We start from the raw sequence: 18267 nt of genomic DNA, 5'->3' as shown, positions 1-18267 counted from the left end.
TTTTCAACATCAAATTTTACAGCGTAGTAGCCTGAAAACATGATCAAACATTACATACCATCAGTGATTGCACTATATTCTAATGCAAGGATGAATGAATGAATTTCTTCCAATGTGTATTTATTAGTTAGTTTGTTTTTTTACTGGCTTAAAACAATCGAATATAGCATCACAAAAGTTGTGACTGTGCTAAATAATTAGAGCAAACATCCTGAGTTGGACCCTTTGCTGATTGCATCATTTCAAAAACAAGATTTCAATTTGAAATACAATTAATCACCTAATTCCTGATCAAACACACAGGTAATTTTACTTACGGTAAATTTGATTGAAAACTACATCTGTGTCCTATATCCTGTCTTGATTTAAAATCATTTTAAAAAGCCTGCGGTTTCTAAAGATACAAATCCTTTGGTCACAGTCATGATATAATATTGCATTTAACTCAGCAATATTATATTTTCATCTTCATTTGGTTGAGCTGTGCAATAAACAGTTATACAGCAGTGTAATTAAAATATAATAGGTCAGTGCATTTTATTCACCACTCCATTATTTATCTTGATTGCTGAGTCAGTTCATAATTCACCCTTTTAACTGTGATGCGCTCACATGCATTAAAATGTACTGCAGTGCATTTGAATGCATTATTCTTGCTTGATCTCTTGCTAGAAGTTGAATGAGGAGGCAGTATCAATTTCATTTCTGAGCATAGAAACATTGCATAAAACACGTTTAGGCAAGCTTAACACAAGCAAACAGTTACCTTCAAAGAGAAGATAAAAATCTGAACCTTTTTGGAAATCAACTTAGACATAATGAAGGTAACTGTTATACCCAGCTTCATTTTCTTTGTGCTTACCTACAGCTAAAAAAGCCTTTAGACAAATCTGTCTATAGATGAGAAAGATATCTACCCTCTTATCCAACTCCCTTTTAAACAGAGCAGCAGATGCATGAAATGCAGTAACAGATTAAATATTCAAAAAATCTAATTTCAATTACAAAAAATATTTCACTGAATTCAAATACAGTAATAGTGTGTGAAATATTACAAAAACAAGGAAATTATTTGTGAGAGAGTGGGGGGGGGGGGGGGGGGGGGCAGAAGAAGACTTGCTTAAATCCTCCAGGACCTATGCGACCTATTGTTTCCTTGCAGAGTCAAGACTGGAATTGAATTCATAAACCTCAGCCTGATACCATCTCACCCCAGACGGCCAGTTCCCCCTTGAGGTTTGGCATGAAGGTCAGAAGAGGGGGGAAAAAAAAGGGAGGACAGAAAGGGGAGGATAGGAAAAGGAGGGAAAGAAGCAATGGCACGTTATCTTTTCAAAACTGTCACTGAACCAAGGTTCAAGGAGCAGAAGCATGAGATGCAGAGATGGATCGACGAAGGAGGGAAAAAGGGAAAAAAAAAAAAAAAAAAAAAAGGAAATTGCAAAGGAAATGTTGGCCAAATGTCAGTCTGTGGGGGTAGAATGTTTCGCTTAATAAGAAATATGTACATTCACACTAAGTGTGCCCATCCACGTGGTATGGTCACTACAACAAAAGCCACACGCTTTTCAAGGGCAAGTCAGTTCATTGCTGAGCCATTCCCATTCATTAGCGTCCTGGCCAATTCGTGTCAGTACAGACAATGTCAGTTGGTCAGATCTGTCCAACTCCATTTGGGGAGCTTTGATGAGACATGAGCGTGCAGGATGGAGGGAAGAGGACACCTGAGGAAAACAGGGTGGAGGTAAAACAGAGGGACAAAGGGAAAGGGACAAAAAGGAACTGGTAGTAAAGAAATCAGGAGTGAGTGAGTTGAGACTGGAGGGAAAGCACTGAATGAAATGAAAGTGCAGGAGACAGTATTGAAATTAATGTTAAAGGAGAGGATGACAACAGAAAAAGAATCTGAGGCAGCAGGATGGTGATAACATGAGCGTAAATGAGAATGTGTAATAGTTGGGGCGTAAGCTGACATGCATGGCACCTTCATACTTGCATGCATAAAACAGTATGAATGAAAACTAGTAAAATGTGGGCTTGCATGATAAGCACAGCCGTGTCAGGATTCTGAATATGCCATGCAGCTTATAGCGCATTACTTCTGCTACGCTGTCTGCTAGTGTGCAGTGTGGTGTGACATATGCTGTCACATAAACACTTAAGTGAAGTGGACTGAATGTCTCTGGAGCATCAGTGACCTGGCTTTGCACCTCTAGGGGCCGATGTTTGATAGCTTATGTCAAATCTATGTTTATAGTGTTTATATATTCCTGAGCAAAAGCTTTTATCCATGACGGCTCTACCAGGAATTTGGAAGATGGGGAACAAACGGTGACTTACTTGATGGTTGCTGGCTAGATAGTAAGTGGCTGAACTTCCACTGACCTTTAGGTTTTCCGTCTAGTGTTTAGTTGGCAACAGAGATTTGATTTGTAGTTTGTTTTTGTTTAATTGTTAAATCAATTACAAAGGAAGTGAGCTAAGCCTAATCCGCTCCCACTTATGATAATGTTTCAAAGAAGTAAAATACCTTACAGTAATGAACAAGGGTCAGAGAGGGGGTGACAACACTGACAGCTTATACTGTACAGGGAGAAAGAAGATGTCAATGTGAAAAGTTTACCACAGTCATTTTTTTTTTTTTTTTTTTTTTAATTTAGGTCATCTTGAATTAGTATTTGTCAGCATTTAATTTCAGTCTATTTTTTTGCCACTGCACACATCTAAAAAGAGAAATTTTCTTGGTAAATGTTTCTGCTTTTACCACAATACAGCTAACCTTCAGAAAGCTTTTGTGAATCTGCTGCCACTGATACCAATATGAGAGTTATAAAACCTAGAATATAGTGTCAGCATCAATGCACATCGTGTCATCATCACGTGCATGAACAAATTGCCCTTAGAGACTGACTGTTCACGTTATCAGGCAACCAGCTGGGGGTTGCAGTGCTCCATGCAAAACAACAAAACAACAAAAAAATAAATAAATAAATAGCGACACTGATTTAAAAGCAAGAGAGAAAGAAAAGCTGGGGAGTGGAAAGGAAAGAGCACGGGGATTAGTCGAAAGCATTAGTGATTTAACAATGTCACTTTCAAAGCATCCTCCTCGTGTCCACTGAGTCAGTTGTAAACAAACTTCGAGGTCATCTCAGTGTAAGATCTTGTACTGTTAAATACAATGTGTCAGGTGATAAAACATTTTTAATGAATGGAGAAATTTCTGAAGGCTTGATAGTATCGTCTCAACAAGGGCCAGTATATGATGTGCTTTGCTGAAACTTAATCTGTCTTGAAAATTATAAAAAGGACATGGGCATAGCAGAAAATGTGTAATTTAAAAAAATTTGCAATTTTTTTTATTTGTATTCAGCTTTTTACAACATGAAAGCAAACTAGTGAGATTTGGGTTTTATGATAAATGAATAAAAAATGTTTTAACATCGAATGAATGAATGAATTAACTAATTTCTATGGTGTATTAGGTATCTGCAGTCTGCAGTTTAGACTTTGGGCAGCAAAGTTAGAAAAAGGAGGATATATGAGGTCATCTGTATCCAGTGGCCCTATTTAAGGTTATGGCATATGTCAATTTAAAGGGCAATTACTCATTTTTCCTAATGTACCTATGGTGACTAAGTGGGTCACGCTTTCCACTCTGTAAAGATTCAACAAACAAAGGAGTCAGATAAAACAAGAACATACCACGAGAGAAAAATAAATAAATAACACTGCAGGCTCCCTGCAGCAAAACTGTCATAATAACCAGAAATTTTTTTTAAGATATGTATAAAAATCCCACACTGTTTGGAAACTGCTCTGAATCTCTATAGTGAAGGGCACAAATGAGTCATTAAGCCCCATTCACGGGAATGCACCACAGTGAAATAAGTCATAATTAATGTTTATGGGTAATAACAAAAAAAAGGGCCAGTGCGCAACAAAAGTGACAGGAAATCCTCTTATTACATCTGACCAGAGATTTATAAGAAATGGGATCAGCCGGAGCTGTAAATCTGAACAAGCCTTCCTTCTCCCAGATGCACACTATGCTGGTCAGAAAAATTAACACTTTTTGCTGGGAAATACCACATAAACAAGCAGGGTTTTTTCTGCAGTTAAGGTATGGGATCACTGATATGTTGATTTAAAAAAAAAAAAAAAACAAAACGTATTGATAAATAAACGCGGATTAATTTTCCGGTGTTGCTGTCATACCTTCCTTACAATTTTCTGTTTTTTTGGAGAAAATGAGAAGGTGATTCACAGGATGCTCAGAATGACATCAGGAAAAAGAAAGAATACCTACATGCTACAAAGCACCAACAGCATTGAAGAGAACAGATCCAAAGCTGAAATCATATCACATCTCTGATTCCAAACAAAAGATTCCCGCACAGCAGCCCAAATCACACCATTCCCTGCACCGATTTGCTTGGCATTTCATGCTGATCAAAAAGGGAACAAACAGCAAAACACGGCGAATTGTTGTCTGTTCACTGCAAGAACGCCCATTCCCAAAGTCAAAATCTTAAAGACAGCTACTGCGCAGCGATTGATTGGTTAAAGCCAAAGCCATGTCAATGTTCAGTTTGACTGTACCTACCGGCTTGTTGCCAGACAATTTATCCTCAGTACATAATTATACTGGAACACACAAGGAAACATAGCAGGTTTATAACAAGGGTAGATGCTTACATATTTGCATGCACATTTGTGTTCTTCATTCAGACACACAGGCTTCACATGACAGTAAATCCACAATTAACAGAGTGCTCAGAGATAGGAATGAGAGGCAAACAAACAAACAAAAAAACCCAAAACAGTAGTAAATATCAAATCTGTCATATATAAGTGTCCTCCTGCCCATCTCTGCTGACTATCCACTTTGGGGTTATTCCAAATAGGATGACCCCTCTGAATCAGATTCATGGTTTTTGAGTGTATAAATGACTACATGAGAAAATTATTTTTGGCACAGAAGGAATCACAGTAAGAGGAGCCAGGTATTGTGCTGTTTCTCAAGTTTTCTCCAATGAATTACCAGAAAACAGATAAAACATCCAGGATACCAGAGCTTGTTTCTGTTACTCTACATAAACAGTATTACCATTAAACCATCACATATCTCATGATATTGATGCTTAAAATTGGTTATAGAAAAGAAATTGGACTAACCTAAAAGAAAACAGCCTCTTTGTACCTCAAGGGCCTTTAAGATGGAAAATGTTGCCAGTATGAAGGTAACATTTTGCATGGCTTCATTCAATATATTAACGTTATTGTATACCCCCCCACCCCAGCCCCAAGATCACTCTAAAGGGATCAGGTGAGAGGCACTCACTTATTTTGCATGGAATAACCCATCTTTTTTACAATTTGTCTACCTGCACCTTTTCTTAAATTTGAATTCTGTAATACTCCATTACTGGCTTATGGTGCATTCTGCACTCAAGACACACATACATGCAGACAACCAAACAACCACTGAGTCTCAGAAAGCACATATACAGTACAAATACAAAATCTGTACAGTGTTTAACTCCCAGATGCGATTAAAAAGCAGAAACTTTAAAATGTAACAGCTGTCCTTCATTCTTTCCTCCTTCTCCTGGTCACAACAAGACAGGGTCAGTGGATAAGCCAGGCTAAGCCATTCACATGGTATTAGATCATGAAAACACACCTTGCTATCCACCCACTTCCTTTGGCAACCTACAGGGATTAGTCAGCCTGCCTCAACCTTTTCTAATCTACTGTTGTTTTCCCTTATATTAGGCGAACGGTGAGAAGCTACAAAGTGTCACTGCAATTTAAAAAAAAAAAAAAGGCTTGACAATCAACATTAAAATACTGACTCAGCTATTTTCTAAAATGCTCATCAAGGTTGCAGGGGCCAGTGTGTATTTCAAACAACATACTGGGAGAAAGATGAGCTTTAAAATAGAAGAAGTGAGGCTGAAATCTCTAAATGTGCAGGTACCAACCTCCTTTTTTCGCCCCCAGGACTCCTGGGCAGAGCCTCGATTTCTATTGGTCCACAGGCAGAAGCAGCAACCGGGCTGACCAAAGGCACGCCTGACCATGCACTTCTACTGGGGGTAACCTGATGGAGCAGAGAGAAAGTGAGGAATTACATGAAACAGAGCAAACAAGTTAAAGACACACATCCACAAAAAATGGGCCAAAAGGATTAGGCTCAGTGGTATTAAAATGACTTCAGAAAAAGAAAGAATATATATATTAACAGCTGAAATCTTTTATCATCAAGCTTTCTTACATTAGCAAACTGCGTCTAGTAACAGGACTTAACTTGCTTTCTCTGCAATAACATCTAAAGTTGCTGGTCTGTTGCACTTTTGTTTTCTTTCCCCAGATAATAGTGGAGGGATTTAAAATATAAAAAAAAAAGAAAACAGCAGTTTTGCTCCTTACCTTGTCGTCTTTGCTGGAACTGACTCCGTTGCCTGAGGAAAAAACCCTGAGAAGAGAGAGAAACAGATTTTATATAAAGAACAAACAGCACAGTACTGCTCAAGCATTACTAATAGTGTATTTGGATTTACACTGCAAGTGAACTGTTTCCCTAAACAACAAAAGAACATTTAAAAAAGCTGTTCTTTTCTTAAACTGTCATGTTTTGCAAATTTGGGTGAGCAACCATCACTGGTGGCAAACTGTACAGGGAGTTTTGTTTTATACATCTAGCCTGGAGGCCAGGACACATGCACCACATTTTGGAACAATGAAAACATAAAAGTCTGTTTAAATTATGACAGAAAGTTTTAATTTAAGGTCTGCCATGAGGCAATTTGAAAATCCCCATAAATAATTAAGACAGCAACTCTTCATCTTTTTGACACAGCTTTAAATACTGCAAATGCTTTCCTTCTTAAAAGTATAGTCACATTGTAGACCTGTCTAATGAGGTGTAATGTAAAGTCCCATTTATCATAAATGCTTTGACTCAGCAGCTTAGTTCCCACGACAGCTTAAAGCTACGGCTGACATCATGTCTTAGCCCACACACACATCCCTACAACAAAAGGCTCTGTATCAAGATTATAGCCAAGCCTGATGATTAAACTGAATAAAGTGTGTGAAACAGTCTTAACACTACTTGTACTCTACAGATAAATTTATATCATGTGACCTAATATGGGTATTTAGAATGAAAGCCTCCATGTAATCAAAAAAAGAGATACAACTTTTACATAAATTAATGCGGAAATGGTCACAAAACAAAGTGTCACTTAAAAGGGCAATTACACAACCACATTATTTAGAAATCATTGTACTCACTCTTGTGGGTGAAATGGTCCTGTAAAAACACAAAGAAAAAACATTAAGTATTGTGTCCAGATAAATACTTAAATATAGCCATGTAAAGCAGAAAACATTTTTTACAAACCATCAATAATGAGTATATTTTTATATACAGAGGACTGAGATAAGGTTCAATCACAATTTTTAAATTTTAAGTTTTGTCGTTAATTTTGAATACACAAAAATCACTATTTCTGACTCTTACTCATATATAACCAGCATTTAGACCCTGAATACACGTCTTTGTAGAGGCTTCTTTGGCAGCAGTTTTGAGTCTTCTTGGACAAAGCTTAATTTATATTTCTGTGTTCTATCTATCTAAAGCCTACAGTGTAGCCTACACAAGAAGTAGCCCTGGCAGGTTCACCCATCTCAGCAGAGGGCTTTTAAAGCTCCATCAGTTTGTGTCCTCAGGAAGGCTTCTCAAGCTTTTCTAACAATTTTATTGCCCAACTGTACACAGTGTTCCCTGGACTACATGGATCAGCTTGCAATGCACATAGTGGGACCTTGTGTGCACAGCTGCACGTCTTCCCAAACTATGCCCCAACTACTTAATGTCATTCCTCCGACTCACAGGTGGGCTTTATTTGAGGCCCATCATAGATAGTTTGGTAAATCATAGAGTTAGTAATTGATTTTTACCAATTTATCCTATCTAAAAATGAGTTTTTAGACTTTGTGGATTTCAAACTGACAAAACTGTCACAAAAATTTTAAGTTATACTACTTTTCACTGTAAAATATTTCCATCTTATGTTATGTTATATAGATATTTGTTCCTGGTGAGTGTCAATACTGACTATCACGTTCAGCCAGTGCATTCCCCTTTACTCTGCAGGTATCTGTGTGATTGTTGTGCTGACCTCTGTTGTGCTGACCTCTGTTGTGCATGGTTCTCCTTGAATAGCGTCGGCTAGGTCTCCTCTCAAAAGATGCTGACCGCCTTGCTTTGCTGGCCTTCGTCGTCTGGTATTCAGTCTTCCCGCTAATCACACAAACAAGAATTTCTTTTACAATTGAAAGCATTATTTGTTCCCAACAAACATTTCTTTCTTGATGATGTTTTGTCACAAAAACAACAGGCACAGCAATGACCCCTTCTGAACCCTGGAACCATCCAGGCGAAAACCTCCCATTAACAGCAAACCCCTTCAACCCCCGTGTTAAATCAACATTACTGCCCGTGCTTATACAACTGGGTAATGTTTAAACACACAGTTGGGCAGCAGCTTGCTACTGCAGCATGTTGATACTAAGTGCCTGTCTAGTACCACTGCAAGTATCTGTGTGTACACACACATGGGTTACTTGGCATGTATTGAGAGTGATTAAGTACTGTATACCATTCTAAGATTATCTTGTTTATACACAACAAGAAACAAACTAAATTTATGACATATGAGCAGTCTGCTATAACTCAGCCTTTACTTTGAAACAAGTCTGTACATTTTCCATCCATCCATCCATCCATCCATCCATCCATCCTCTTCCGCTTATCCTTTTCAGGGTTGTTTCCCATACCAAACATATTTCTCAGTCCATCACAAAGAAGACAGAGTACTAAAATCCTAATTTTATTCTGTGCTTTTTGCATTACATTTAAGAAAAAGGTCAGGACAGGATACTTTTTATGGTCTGGGATGTAAGACTAAACATTATGTAAGACTAATTCCTAAACAAAAAAACCTGTGGAGTTACTGCTTGTTGAATTTTTTTTTTTTTTTTTTTAAACAGAGAACTTTAAAGAGACAAAAAGGACAAGCTCACATTTGTGTACCAACCTCCAACTTAGAACAAACACATGACCTTCCTGTGCATCTTTTACCTGTATCTAAAGCGTGATCCCATGCGTATAAATCCAGAGCGTGCAGAGTTCTTCTGTACAGGTCCTCTCAGCCTAAAGAAAGCATGGTGTTCCACAGCACACTTCCAGAGATGCTTACAGGCCTTGGGGTGGTCCATCCTAAAGACAAAGGTGTGCTCCTGCTCTTTACCCTGTGGAGGATCAGTACAGGGTTGGAGTTGATTAAACCAGGCTAAGGTCTCGGTATAGTACCATTAGAGCATATTATGTGAACTTCTCCAGATAGAAAAGAACTTGAAACCATGACTCTGATTTGGCAAGAAAAAGGGACTCTGTGGAGTTTTCTTGTAAACAAGCAAGTTATGTTTACATACAGTATTAGTCAACGAGTACCGTTTACATCTCTGAGGTAGATCTTTAGTGCATTTTCATTATAAAGCACTTGCAAAGATGATTTTTAAAATAACTTTACTAGATTGCAGTCTTCTAGCTTGCTTCTGGTGGCACACTGCAGTGTATCTTAACAGTTTACAGCCACCTGTTGATCAGGGGAAACATTACTAGTAAACTGCATAACAAATCTCATTGACTAAACCTGGATTATACTTTCCATGGCCACGTCTCACTCAGTTCGGAGTGACATAAATATCATCAGTTACCGCGGGGGTCTGTGTGGACATCTATGTGCCTGCCTGTTTTTTTATGACACTGTGGACTCGCCCGTGGAGAATTTACATTACAATGCACAAACTGTGTATGCGCCCTAGGCGGTGGACTTCAAGCGAACTTAAAGGAGCGTAACAGGAATGACCTCCAGTTTTGTGTGTCTGCAATGGAGTATAATCAAGGCTTACTTGCAGAAGGCGACTGATATGTGAGGAATGAATGGCTGTACCACCAGTGCAGGTGCTGACTCATTAATCAGATTTTTCTAAGAGGTCTAGATGAAAGCCCGTCTAGCACTGCAGCCAGTTAGTTACAAGACTTGTATTGGAACCAGTCCAAAGTCAGTCACACTTTGTTTCTGCATTTTCATTTGCTGTCAGGTGTACTTCTGGTATTTCACACATGCACCAATACGTATGAAGCTGCACCCTAACCTCCCCCTCCAAGGAGGAGAAAAAAAAAAAAAAAAAAAAAAAAAAAAAAAAAAAAAAAAAAATCACAATTTATGATTAAATTAAATTTAGAGCGACAGATCAGCGGAAGTGACTGCTTCACTTCCTCCACTGTCAAAATATGTGCAACAATTCCCAGTGCCATGACTCTGATAGACTCCTGTCCTCTCTCTAAAGTGTGAAACCATCATTGTATTAGATAATTGAGAATCTAAGCATTCCTGCATTCCTTCAGTCAGTGACAGGTATTCAGCATACATATGTTAAAGACAGGGTTCGGATGTGAAAACTGAGTATGTGAGTGTGTGCTTGTATGGTGTATGCACACATGTGTAGGGTGGGGAGGTTTGGGATGTGCATACCAGAAATACCAGAGGGGGCAGGCTCTTTTATTAACCTCATTCAAAGACCCGAGGGATGGACATAAACAGACTTCCCTTCTCTCATATACACACAAAGTTTTTTTTGGAGCCATAGTCCTTTTATTAAGAAACAAAAAGGTTTTCTATGATTGCTGGAATTTTATTAAAGGATGTTAGAAATTACTTACATTGTTAAGATGAAAAGCTTTTCCCAAAATGTTGAAATTTACCTTGCTAAATTTATCCTCAGTCATGTTTTTTGTTTTTTTTAAATGGAAGATGACACCTTAGATGTGTTCAGTGCATTTCATAAGATCGAACAATTTATAAACTAAGGAAATTTGTGTTTGGTCAGTTTTTCTTTGATGTAACAATGCTTCTTGGCAATAAATCATGCCGTTGGAAAACCTGTTTATTTTCCCTTAAATGGTGACAAATTTGTAAGGAATATGCATTTGTGGGTTGAGCAGCAGAGTTGAGAATGTGGTTTGCTCCCATGAAAAAAATCTTCTTTGCCAATGCCAGAGCAACCAACACAATTACACCGGCTGACTTGCGACAAATGCTGGGTGATGAATGGGATGCCATCCCACAGCAGTGTGTGACAGGAGCTGCCAGGCAGTTGTGGCTGTGTATGGTTCTTCCACATGATGCTGAGGCCCCTGCTTGTTAAATGAATAAATTGTTAAATTGCCAATATGTCTTGTTTCTTCAGACTTCAGTTATCCAATCCAATAAACGACACAGGCTTTCCAATGGTATAAGATTTAGTACCAAGAAGCACTGTTACAAAGAAATAAAACTGGTACTGTATTTGAGTGTGTGCCCATGGTCACCTGTTCATCATCCTCCACCACCACAAGCGTCAGTTTGCTCTTCTTGAAATCCAGACGAGTGATCTTGGGCCTACATAAAAACACTAAAGTCAAACTAAAAAGTACTTCTATAAAGCATGAAAAATATATATCTCTGTAAATTAGTTACCAAGAAAACATACCAGAAGAAAAGTCCAATCTTAGTTTGTCCTTCAAACACCAGAACTCCAGTGGGTGTCAGACCCAGACTGTACTCATTACCATCTCTTGCCTGCAGAGCAGAAATGATGAAAAGACAAGAAAAGAGAAGAAAGAAGACACATCAAAAGAGACCACATTATGATCTTATCATATGTTAATGTTCCGATGCACATTCCTTTCTTTTCCTGTCTTTCATCAAGGACACTTCCTGTTTGAAATCCTATCTATGATTGATGTATGTGAAAACAAGCAGTACAGTGCATGCCAGTGAGAAAGAGTGTGGCAGTTACCTTGACCATATGCATGTCCACCCCATACATTTCAAGCCACTTGGCTTTATTCAGATAGTTGATCTCAGCTTGGGCTGGCGTCTGACCTCTGAAAAAGACGAGGAACAAAAAAATAGCTTGAAATACATCAACTTTGACTCCCACTACTCCATCTCATTAACTTTTATCTACCCTCTCCTGTAGGTATGTTTTATTTTTTTGTCACAGTCTCTCTGTGCTTCCCCTCATGCCCCAATCCAGTTGTGGAGATCGTTTTTAACAGGACTCATTCCCTCCCCCACCATCGTCAAGTGCTTCCTTCTTAGGGGCTCATCAGATTGTTGGGGATCTCTTTAATTTTGCAGGGTTTTTATCTTGCAATATAAAATTCCTTTTCAACAACTATAGCTATAAACTAAATAACTAAAATTAAACTCAGTAAAATGGAGCAAATGTAGTCCCTACAATGTTTGCCATCTATAGCATATAGCATGGTCATTAAATTACTTTATACCTCTTGATTAACTGACAGCTCATAAATACATTACTTTAATAACAATAAAACACTTACCTGCACTCTTTCCACATGTTATATATAGCCAGCTCCATCTCTTCTGTCTGGTCAGGGATGAAGCGAAATTCTGACACTAGGTCCAAAGTATGTTCTAATGGGTCACAATCACCCAACTCAGCTGCAAACACACAGACATATGCTTACAATTAATAATGGATTTGTTGGTTTACTGATTCGGTGTATATCAGTGTTTACCAAAATCCTTCAATCTCTTGTGGAGCACCCCACAAAGCACACACGGGGCTTTAGTATTTAAGAAAGTATAGTAAGAAAGAAATTAACCATCTCCCATGCACAGAAAATTGTTTCACTGGGCACGAAGTAAATAAACACACAGCGAAACAGAAAAGGGAAAGAAGCTGAAAACCCTTAGTTCTGACTACATTTTGCAGTGTTTGGGCACATAGAAGAAGCTAGTGTTTGTTGGAAGATCTTCAGTGCCCAGCTGTGAGCTAAGCGTCAAGATAAAGAGAATAGAAAATATAACTTTATCCTATCCCTATCCCAGTAAATGTCAGTGGACCAACAACATAATTCTAAAAAAAAAGTTGAAAATAAAGGGAGAAAGCTCAGCTGAGAGACAGAGAGAAAACAGAAAGGGCGCTGGATTAGGGGGCCTCAGAAGAGGATCGAGCACTAATGAGCTGGCATTTACCCCACAATGACTATGTGGAAGTGTGTGCGCACAAGCGTTGATGCACGCAAGCCCATTCCATTAATGTCTCCAGTGACTCAATCTTTGCTCCTCTGCAGCACCTCTGAAATGTGTCAAATTGCCCTTGCAGGTAAATAGATTTATGACCATTACAAAACAGCTACTGCAGGTGTGTGGAGGTATGGTTATGTGAAAGTATGGGCTCATTTATGCTGGAAGAGCAAACTCACTAGGTCTACTAGCAGTTTTTCAATACACTGTATGTAGCTTAGGAAACACTGGCTGGCCTGCGATGGACCTAAGGCTGTGCTCTTCCTCACTGAAGGTTCAGTAATCAAATACTGGCAGTAAAGAGGAAATACTATTTATGCTGTTACATAGATATTTGTCCCTACAGACTAATCTAGAAAAACAGACAGGGAAGTAAGCAATGAATTAATATACATCAGAGGTACAGTAGTCTCAGAAATGTGCTGGAAAACAGCTTTTGTTTTCTAGCCAAAAAGGGAAAATGACATCTCTGCCACCCCATTGACTCTGTAATGATTCAAAGTTATACTGTGGAATTTCTGTGCCTCAGCAACTAATCACAGCAATGTTAGTAAGAGTATAACTCAAAGCAGATAGTAATTCACAATGACAGCCATGGCTGGTTCAAGATCAAGAAATACTTTCATGGAACAGGGACACATCAAATATACCCAGGCCAGTCCATATGCATCTCTGTATTACCTGAGACCCACACTGATACAAAACTTCATTAAGATCACTAAGATAAAGTTATTTTAAGGTACAGTTCTGCTCTGCAGTCCCGTTTAGTTTGCACATACTAACCCATGAACAAGTTCTCCACCTGCTGTAAGACAGTCACTCCAAACAGATCTAAGTTGCATCCAATCTCCAGACCAGAACAAGGTCTACTATTGCTAGCTGCAAACCAATACAGTAGAACTGGAGCGTGTCTGTGAATTGCAAAAAAGTAAACTATATGCATGGAATACTGATGATCCTTTGCAAAACTAACATGTGACATCAGCATCAACTAATACAAGTAAGCCCAAGATGTTTTTTGCCAGGGCCTCTGGGGCTCTACGTACCAAAGACATCTGAACTGTGAAAACATGAAGAAACCTAAAATGAACAAGCATTAGCTGCTTTTACAGGGGTGGAGAGAATCCTGGATGTCTGTTATGCTTACCCTGTAGTGAGAAGGCAGCCAACTCCACCGCCGTGTCAAACGGACATTCAAGCCTAAAAATACAGACATGCAAAAATCAATCACAGTGAAACATAAAATCAATCACAGTGAAACATAAACCTCAAACCCGGCAGGTGGCTAACAAAGTTCCTTTCCATAAAGAGGAAATCAGAATTCCATATTTTAATCTCCATTTAATGACTGAATGAATGTAACTGTATTCCACTGGCCAACATATAATCCTGTAAGGTTCTTAAGGTTACATGGCAATGACTATCAACACAAAGGATTCAAATATTTCAACCAAGGCTCAACAGTCAAGTCTCTCATTAGATCTGTGCAAACCATACTGCTTGAAAAAAATTAAAGAAACAGAGTAACAGAGTAGAAATCAGAGTATAGCATCACGTCAATTAAACCTCTGGGATATTGATCTGGTCAGTTATGTAGCAGAGGGGGTTGTAAATCAGTTTTCAGCATAGAGATTAAATCAGCTAGTAAGGCAGAAAATATAACTGAATTTACTTAGGACAGTCTGTTGGATGACTGCAGAGCACAGGGACTATTAATATATGGCAAATATAACAAATATAAATAATATAACAAATATGGGAGCAATAACCTGGACTAGTTACACATTTAGGAATGTGTATTCCCCAACCAATACACATTTGTTGTATTGGTTGGGGAAGCTGCATGTTCTGTAATCATTGTAATATGTTATTTTTAACCACTGACTGTCAAAACATGTTAACGGCACCAGTTCTCTCTGACATAATTAATATCTCTGTGTTTCTCATCACTTTTCCTGTGTGTGTGTGTGCGCTTCAAAGACAGGAAAATGACATACTTGCCACTGAGGACGTCTTGTTTTAACTGTAACACAAAAAGGTATCTGAAAAAAAATCAAAACCACATGGGTAAATATGGCCATGGTTAGTGAAGCCTTTATGGAATATGCTGCAAAGGAACACCCATCTACGGCTCAATTTTGGTGTGTATGAAGAAGCAAATCATGAAATGATTTTATTCATTTGAGTGACTGACATTGACACTGCAGGACCCTACATTGCTTTTTACATGATCAATGTAGGTGTGTCTACAACATAATATATATAAAAGTAGAACATTTATTACAGTTTAGGTATAAAGCAAATGTCTTCTAGAAGAAAACATTGACTTTAAAGTTCTGTATGTATATGAAATTAACAGATTTACAAAATAAGGAACCTTAAAATGCCAGTACACTGAGATGTTAAAATGTGAGTGAGAATCAATAAGGAAAGAAACGCGTGTTTTAACTCACCTGGTGAGTTCCTCGTGCAGGTTGTTCGGTTCTGAGGAGTAGAACTTAACTCTCATGTGAAGGCAGTAAGGTGGGCCAACTAAATGAGACATTAAAAAAAACTAAATATTATGCAGTTTCAGAATACAATGATGCATGATGGCGCAGTCGCACTAAATGCGAAATGAAGTTTTGCCTTATGTCATTAATGTGAATGCAGTCGTGTTGGAAAGTTACACGTACTGGCCTCAAACACCAAGGACGAGGGGAAGTATGACCCACAGCTAGAAAATTAACTTATGATAACATATTTGCAGTCCTATGATTTCACTCTTTTCTCCAAACTTTCTCTTTTCTGCAATGTTGAACCATACAGCTCCAGCTGCCATCAAACACTGACAATGAGTAAGTCCTCCATTTCTGATGTCAGAAGAGTCCTGATGGGTTTGTGTCACATAAAGTGAAGTTAAATTTTTTATTTTTTTTGCAGAAGTTGGAATATTTTAAATCATACAAATGTGAATTTGCATCTATTTGCACTGCCCAGCATGAATTTGCAGCAGTTCCACAGACTTTGCATGTAACTGACATGAAAAACTTTGCTTCACATTTGGTGTGAAAAATCAGATTTGGTAATAATCACATCACAGGACAAATTTAGGAAACCTGACTAGATAGACAACACTTTGTTCAGAAACACATGCAGTGGTTTGTTATTCACAAAATGCACTATAATTTAAACTCTTCCAAATAATACAAAAAGTGTAAATATGCTCATTACATAAGAATAAATGTTTAGGCAGGGACTCATTAATACTTACTTTTCACTTGTTTCTTGATACTTTTTGTAACGTCAAGCCAATGCTAAAAGAATACAAAAGTAGCAACAATTAAAATACAGTATATTCAACAAGGTTCAGCAAACACAAATCCAACAGCAACATTACTACATCTGCCCTCACTGGACATAGAAACATTAAGAATTTATGTGTGCAACTGAATGAAAGTGACCAGTTAAGTCAATTGGTTAATAAGTGTTCTGTTCTTTGAGGTTTCTTCTGGGAAGTTCAGGCTCTACGAGGCATGAACAATGTCAGGGAGACAAGGAGGTGGCTGTGTGTGTCTATGTGTATGAGCGAGAGAGACAGAGATAGATAACAGAGGAACTCACAGCACTCTGTCTCTCTCCCCCACATTCCTTATTACAGCCCTCCCTCTCTCAGTGCTCTAAACCTGCCTCCTCTGTTTCCCTCCCTTCAAGTTTCACTTGTGAAGGAACAGAGTCCCTAGGAGACCAATGACTTAAAATTGTTTGTGTGAGAGGACAGCCTGACTCCTAGTGTGGACTCCCATAACCAAGCTTTTAAGCCCATTCAATGAAAGAGAAAGTCTGTATATCAAGCTTTCTTGGGAGAGCAGTAATGTGGGATATAATCCAAATCTGGCTAAGACTATGCTGTCTGAGGCAAAATACAACAATGATCAAATAGACATAATTTTACTACACCAAATATTTTTTAGATGAAGAGTACAGTAGTAAAATTGTGATTATTACCACTCCACAATGATAATAATTAACTCCTTACCTAACAAATACAGTTACACAGACTTTGTATATCTTTCTATTAAAAAAAAAATACTAAAACCGTTAATACAAGTGGTTCTCAATTCCAGGCCTCGAGAGCCGGTGTCCTGCAGGTTTTAGATGTGTCCCTGATCCAACACACCTGAATCAAATGGCTGAATTACCTTTTCAGTATGCAGTCAAGTTCTCCAGAGTCCTGCTAATGACTTCTATATTTGACTCAGGTGTGTTGGATCACCATCTAAAACCTGCAGGACACTGGGCCACGAGGCCTGGATTTGAGAACCACTGACTTAAATTCTTACTTTTTTTACTTTAAGTACTAGCAGTGAGTCTGAAGATAAAGTCAATTAAAAAAAAACAAAATAAAAACAAACAAACAAGACAAATAAACAACCAGTACAAATCACAGGAAACTCTCCATTCTTACTGGAACTTGTGCCGAGTCCATGAAGCGTAATCCAAAGTAATCTTTCTCAACAATGTCCAGATGGTACATGATCTGTTCAAACAGCTCCTCACCTTTGGCTTTTTTCTGTTGAGAGAAACACAAAAAAGAAAGAAAAGACCTCAGTTTTTAAGTAAGATGGATGGCCATTTGGTATCTTGTTCTCATTCATATGCTGCTGTGAAAAGAAAGGGAGAGCTGTCAAACAGAATTTCGTTGCTTGGACATCTGCAATGACAAAGAATTTCTAATTTCTAAACAGACTGTAGTTTATATGCACTTTTCCAGAATTATTCTAAGAATATAGTGCTTTCTGATACCAAAGGATGCATTAACCAAAATTTAGGGTTGAGTATCTTGCCCAAAGACATGTCGACATGCAGACTGAAGTAGCCCGGGTTTGAACCAACAACCGACCAATTAGTGTTTGACCTACTCTACCTCCCAGCCTACATACACTCCTGATCAAAATCTTAAGACCAGTTAAAAAATTGCAAGAATTTTTATTTTGCTCTATTGGATCTTAAGAAGGTTCTAAGTAGAGCTTCACGATGCTAAAAGAAGAAATGGGTGCAAGAGACAAAAACTGCGTTTTCCTTCAATGGAACAATGGAGCTTCAGGTT

At 38.2% G+C, this 18267-nt stretch overlaps 1 protein-coding gene across 6 annotated transcripts in view; it reads right to left on the bottom strand.

Annotated features, from left to right (window-relative positions):
* The window catches only part of epb41l5 (erythrocyte membrane protein band 4.1 like 5), a 43932-nt gene that overhangs the window by 14155 nt on the left and 11510 nt on the right, over positions 1-18267 (bottom strand). For 4 of the 6 annotated variants that reach the window (XM_030757858.1, XM_030757863.1, XM_030757860.1 and 1 more), the window contains exons 3-16: positions 17626-17730; positions 16432-16474; positions 15632-15710; positions 15176-15220; positions 14326-14378; positions 12470-12590; positions 11920-12007; positions 11611-11699; positions 11450-11519; positions 9155-9324; positions 8193-8314; positions 7303-7321; positions 6436-6481; positions 5988-6106 (exon numbers count right to left, since the gene is read on the bottom strand). In XM_030757858.1, coding sequence (XP_030613718.1) covers positions 5988-6106; positions 6436-6481; positions 7303-7321; positions 8193-8314; positions 9155-9324; positions 11450-11519; positions 11611-11699; positions 11920-12007; positions 12470-12590; positions 14326-14378; positions 15176-15220; positions 15632-15710; positions 16432-16474; positions 17626-17730 — 1169 coding nt within the window. The remainder of the gene's footprint in view (positions 1-5987; positions 6107-6435; positions 6482-7302; positions 7322-8192; positions 8315-9154; positions 9325-11449; positions 11520-11610; positions 11700-11919; positions 12008-12469; positions 12591-14325; positions 14379-15175; positions 15221-15631; positions 15711-16431; positions 16475-17625; positions 17731-18267) is intronic. The other 2 variants (XM_030757859.1, XM_030757862.1) reach the window with 1 other exon arrangement.

The sequence above is a fragment of the Archocentrus centrarchus genome, chromosome 21, assembly GCF_007364275.1.
Source record: "Archocentrus centrarchus isolate MPI-CPG fArcCen1 chromosome 21, fArcCen1, whole genome shotgun sequence".
Classification (NCBI taxonomy): Eukaryota; Metazoa; Chordata; class Actinopteri; order Cichliformes; family Cichlidae; genus Archocentrus; species Archocentrus centrarchus.
Note: the sequence above shows the minus strand (reverse complement) of the source record. Positions and strands in the feature narration are given on the sequence as shown.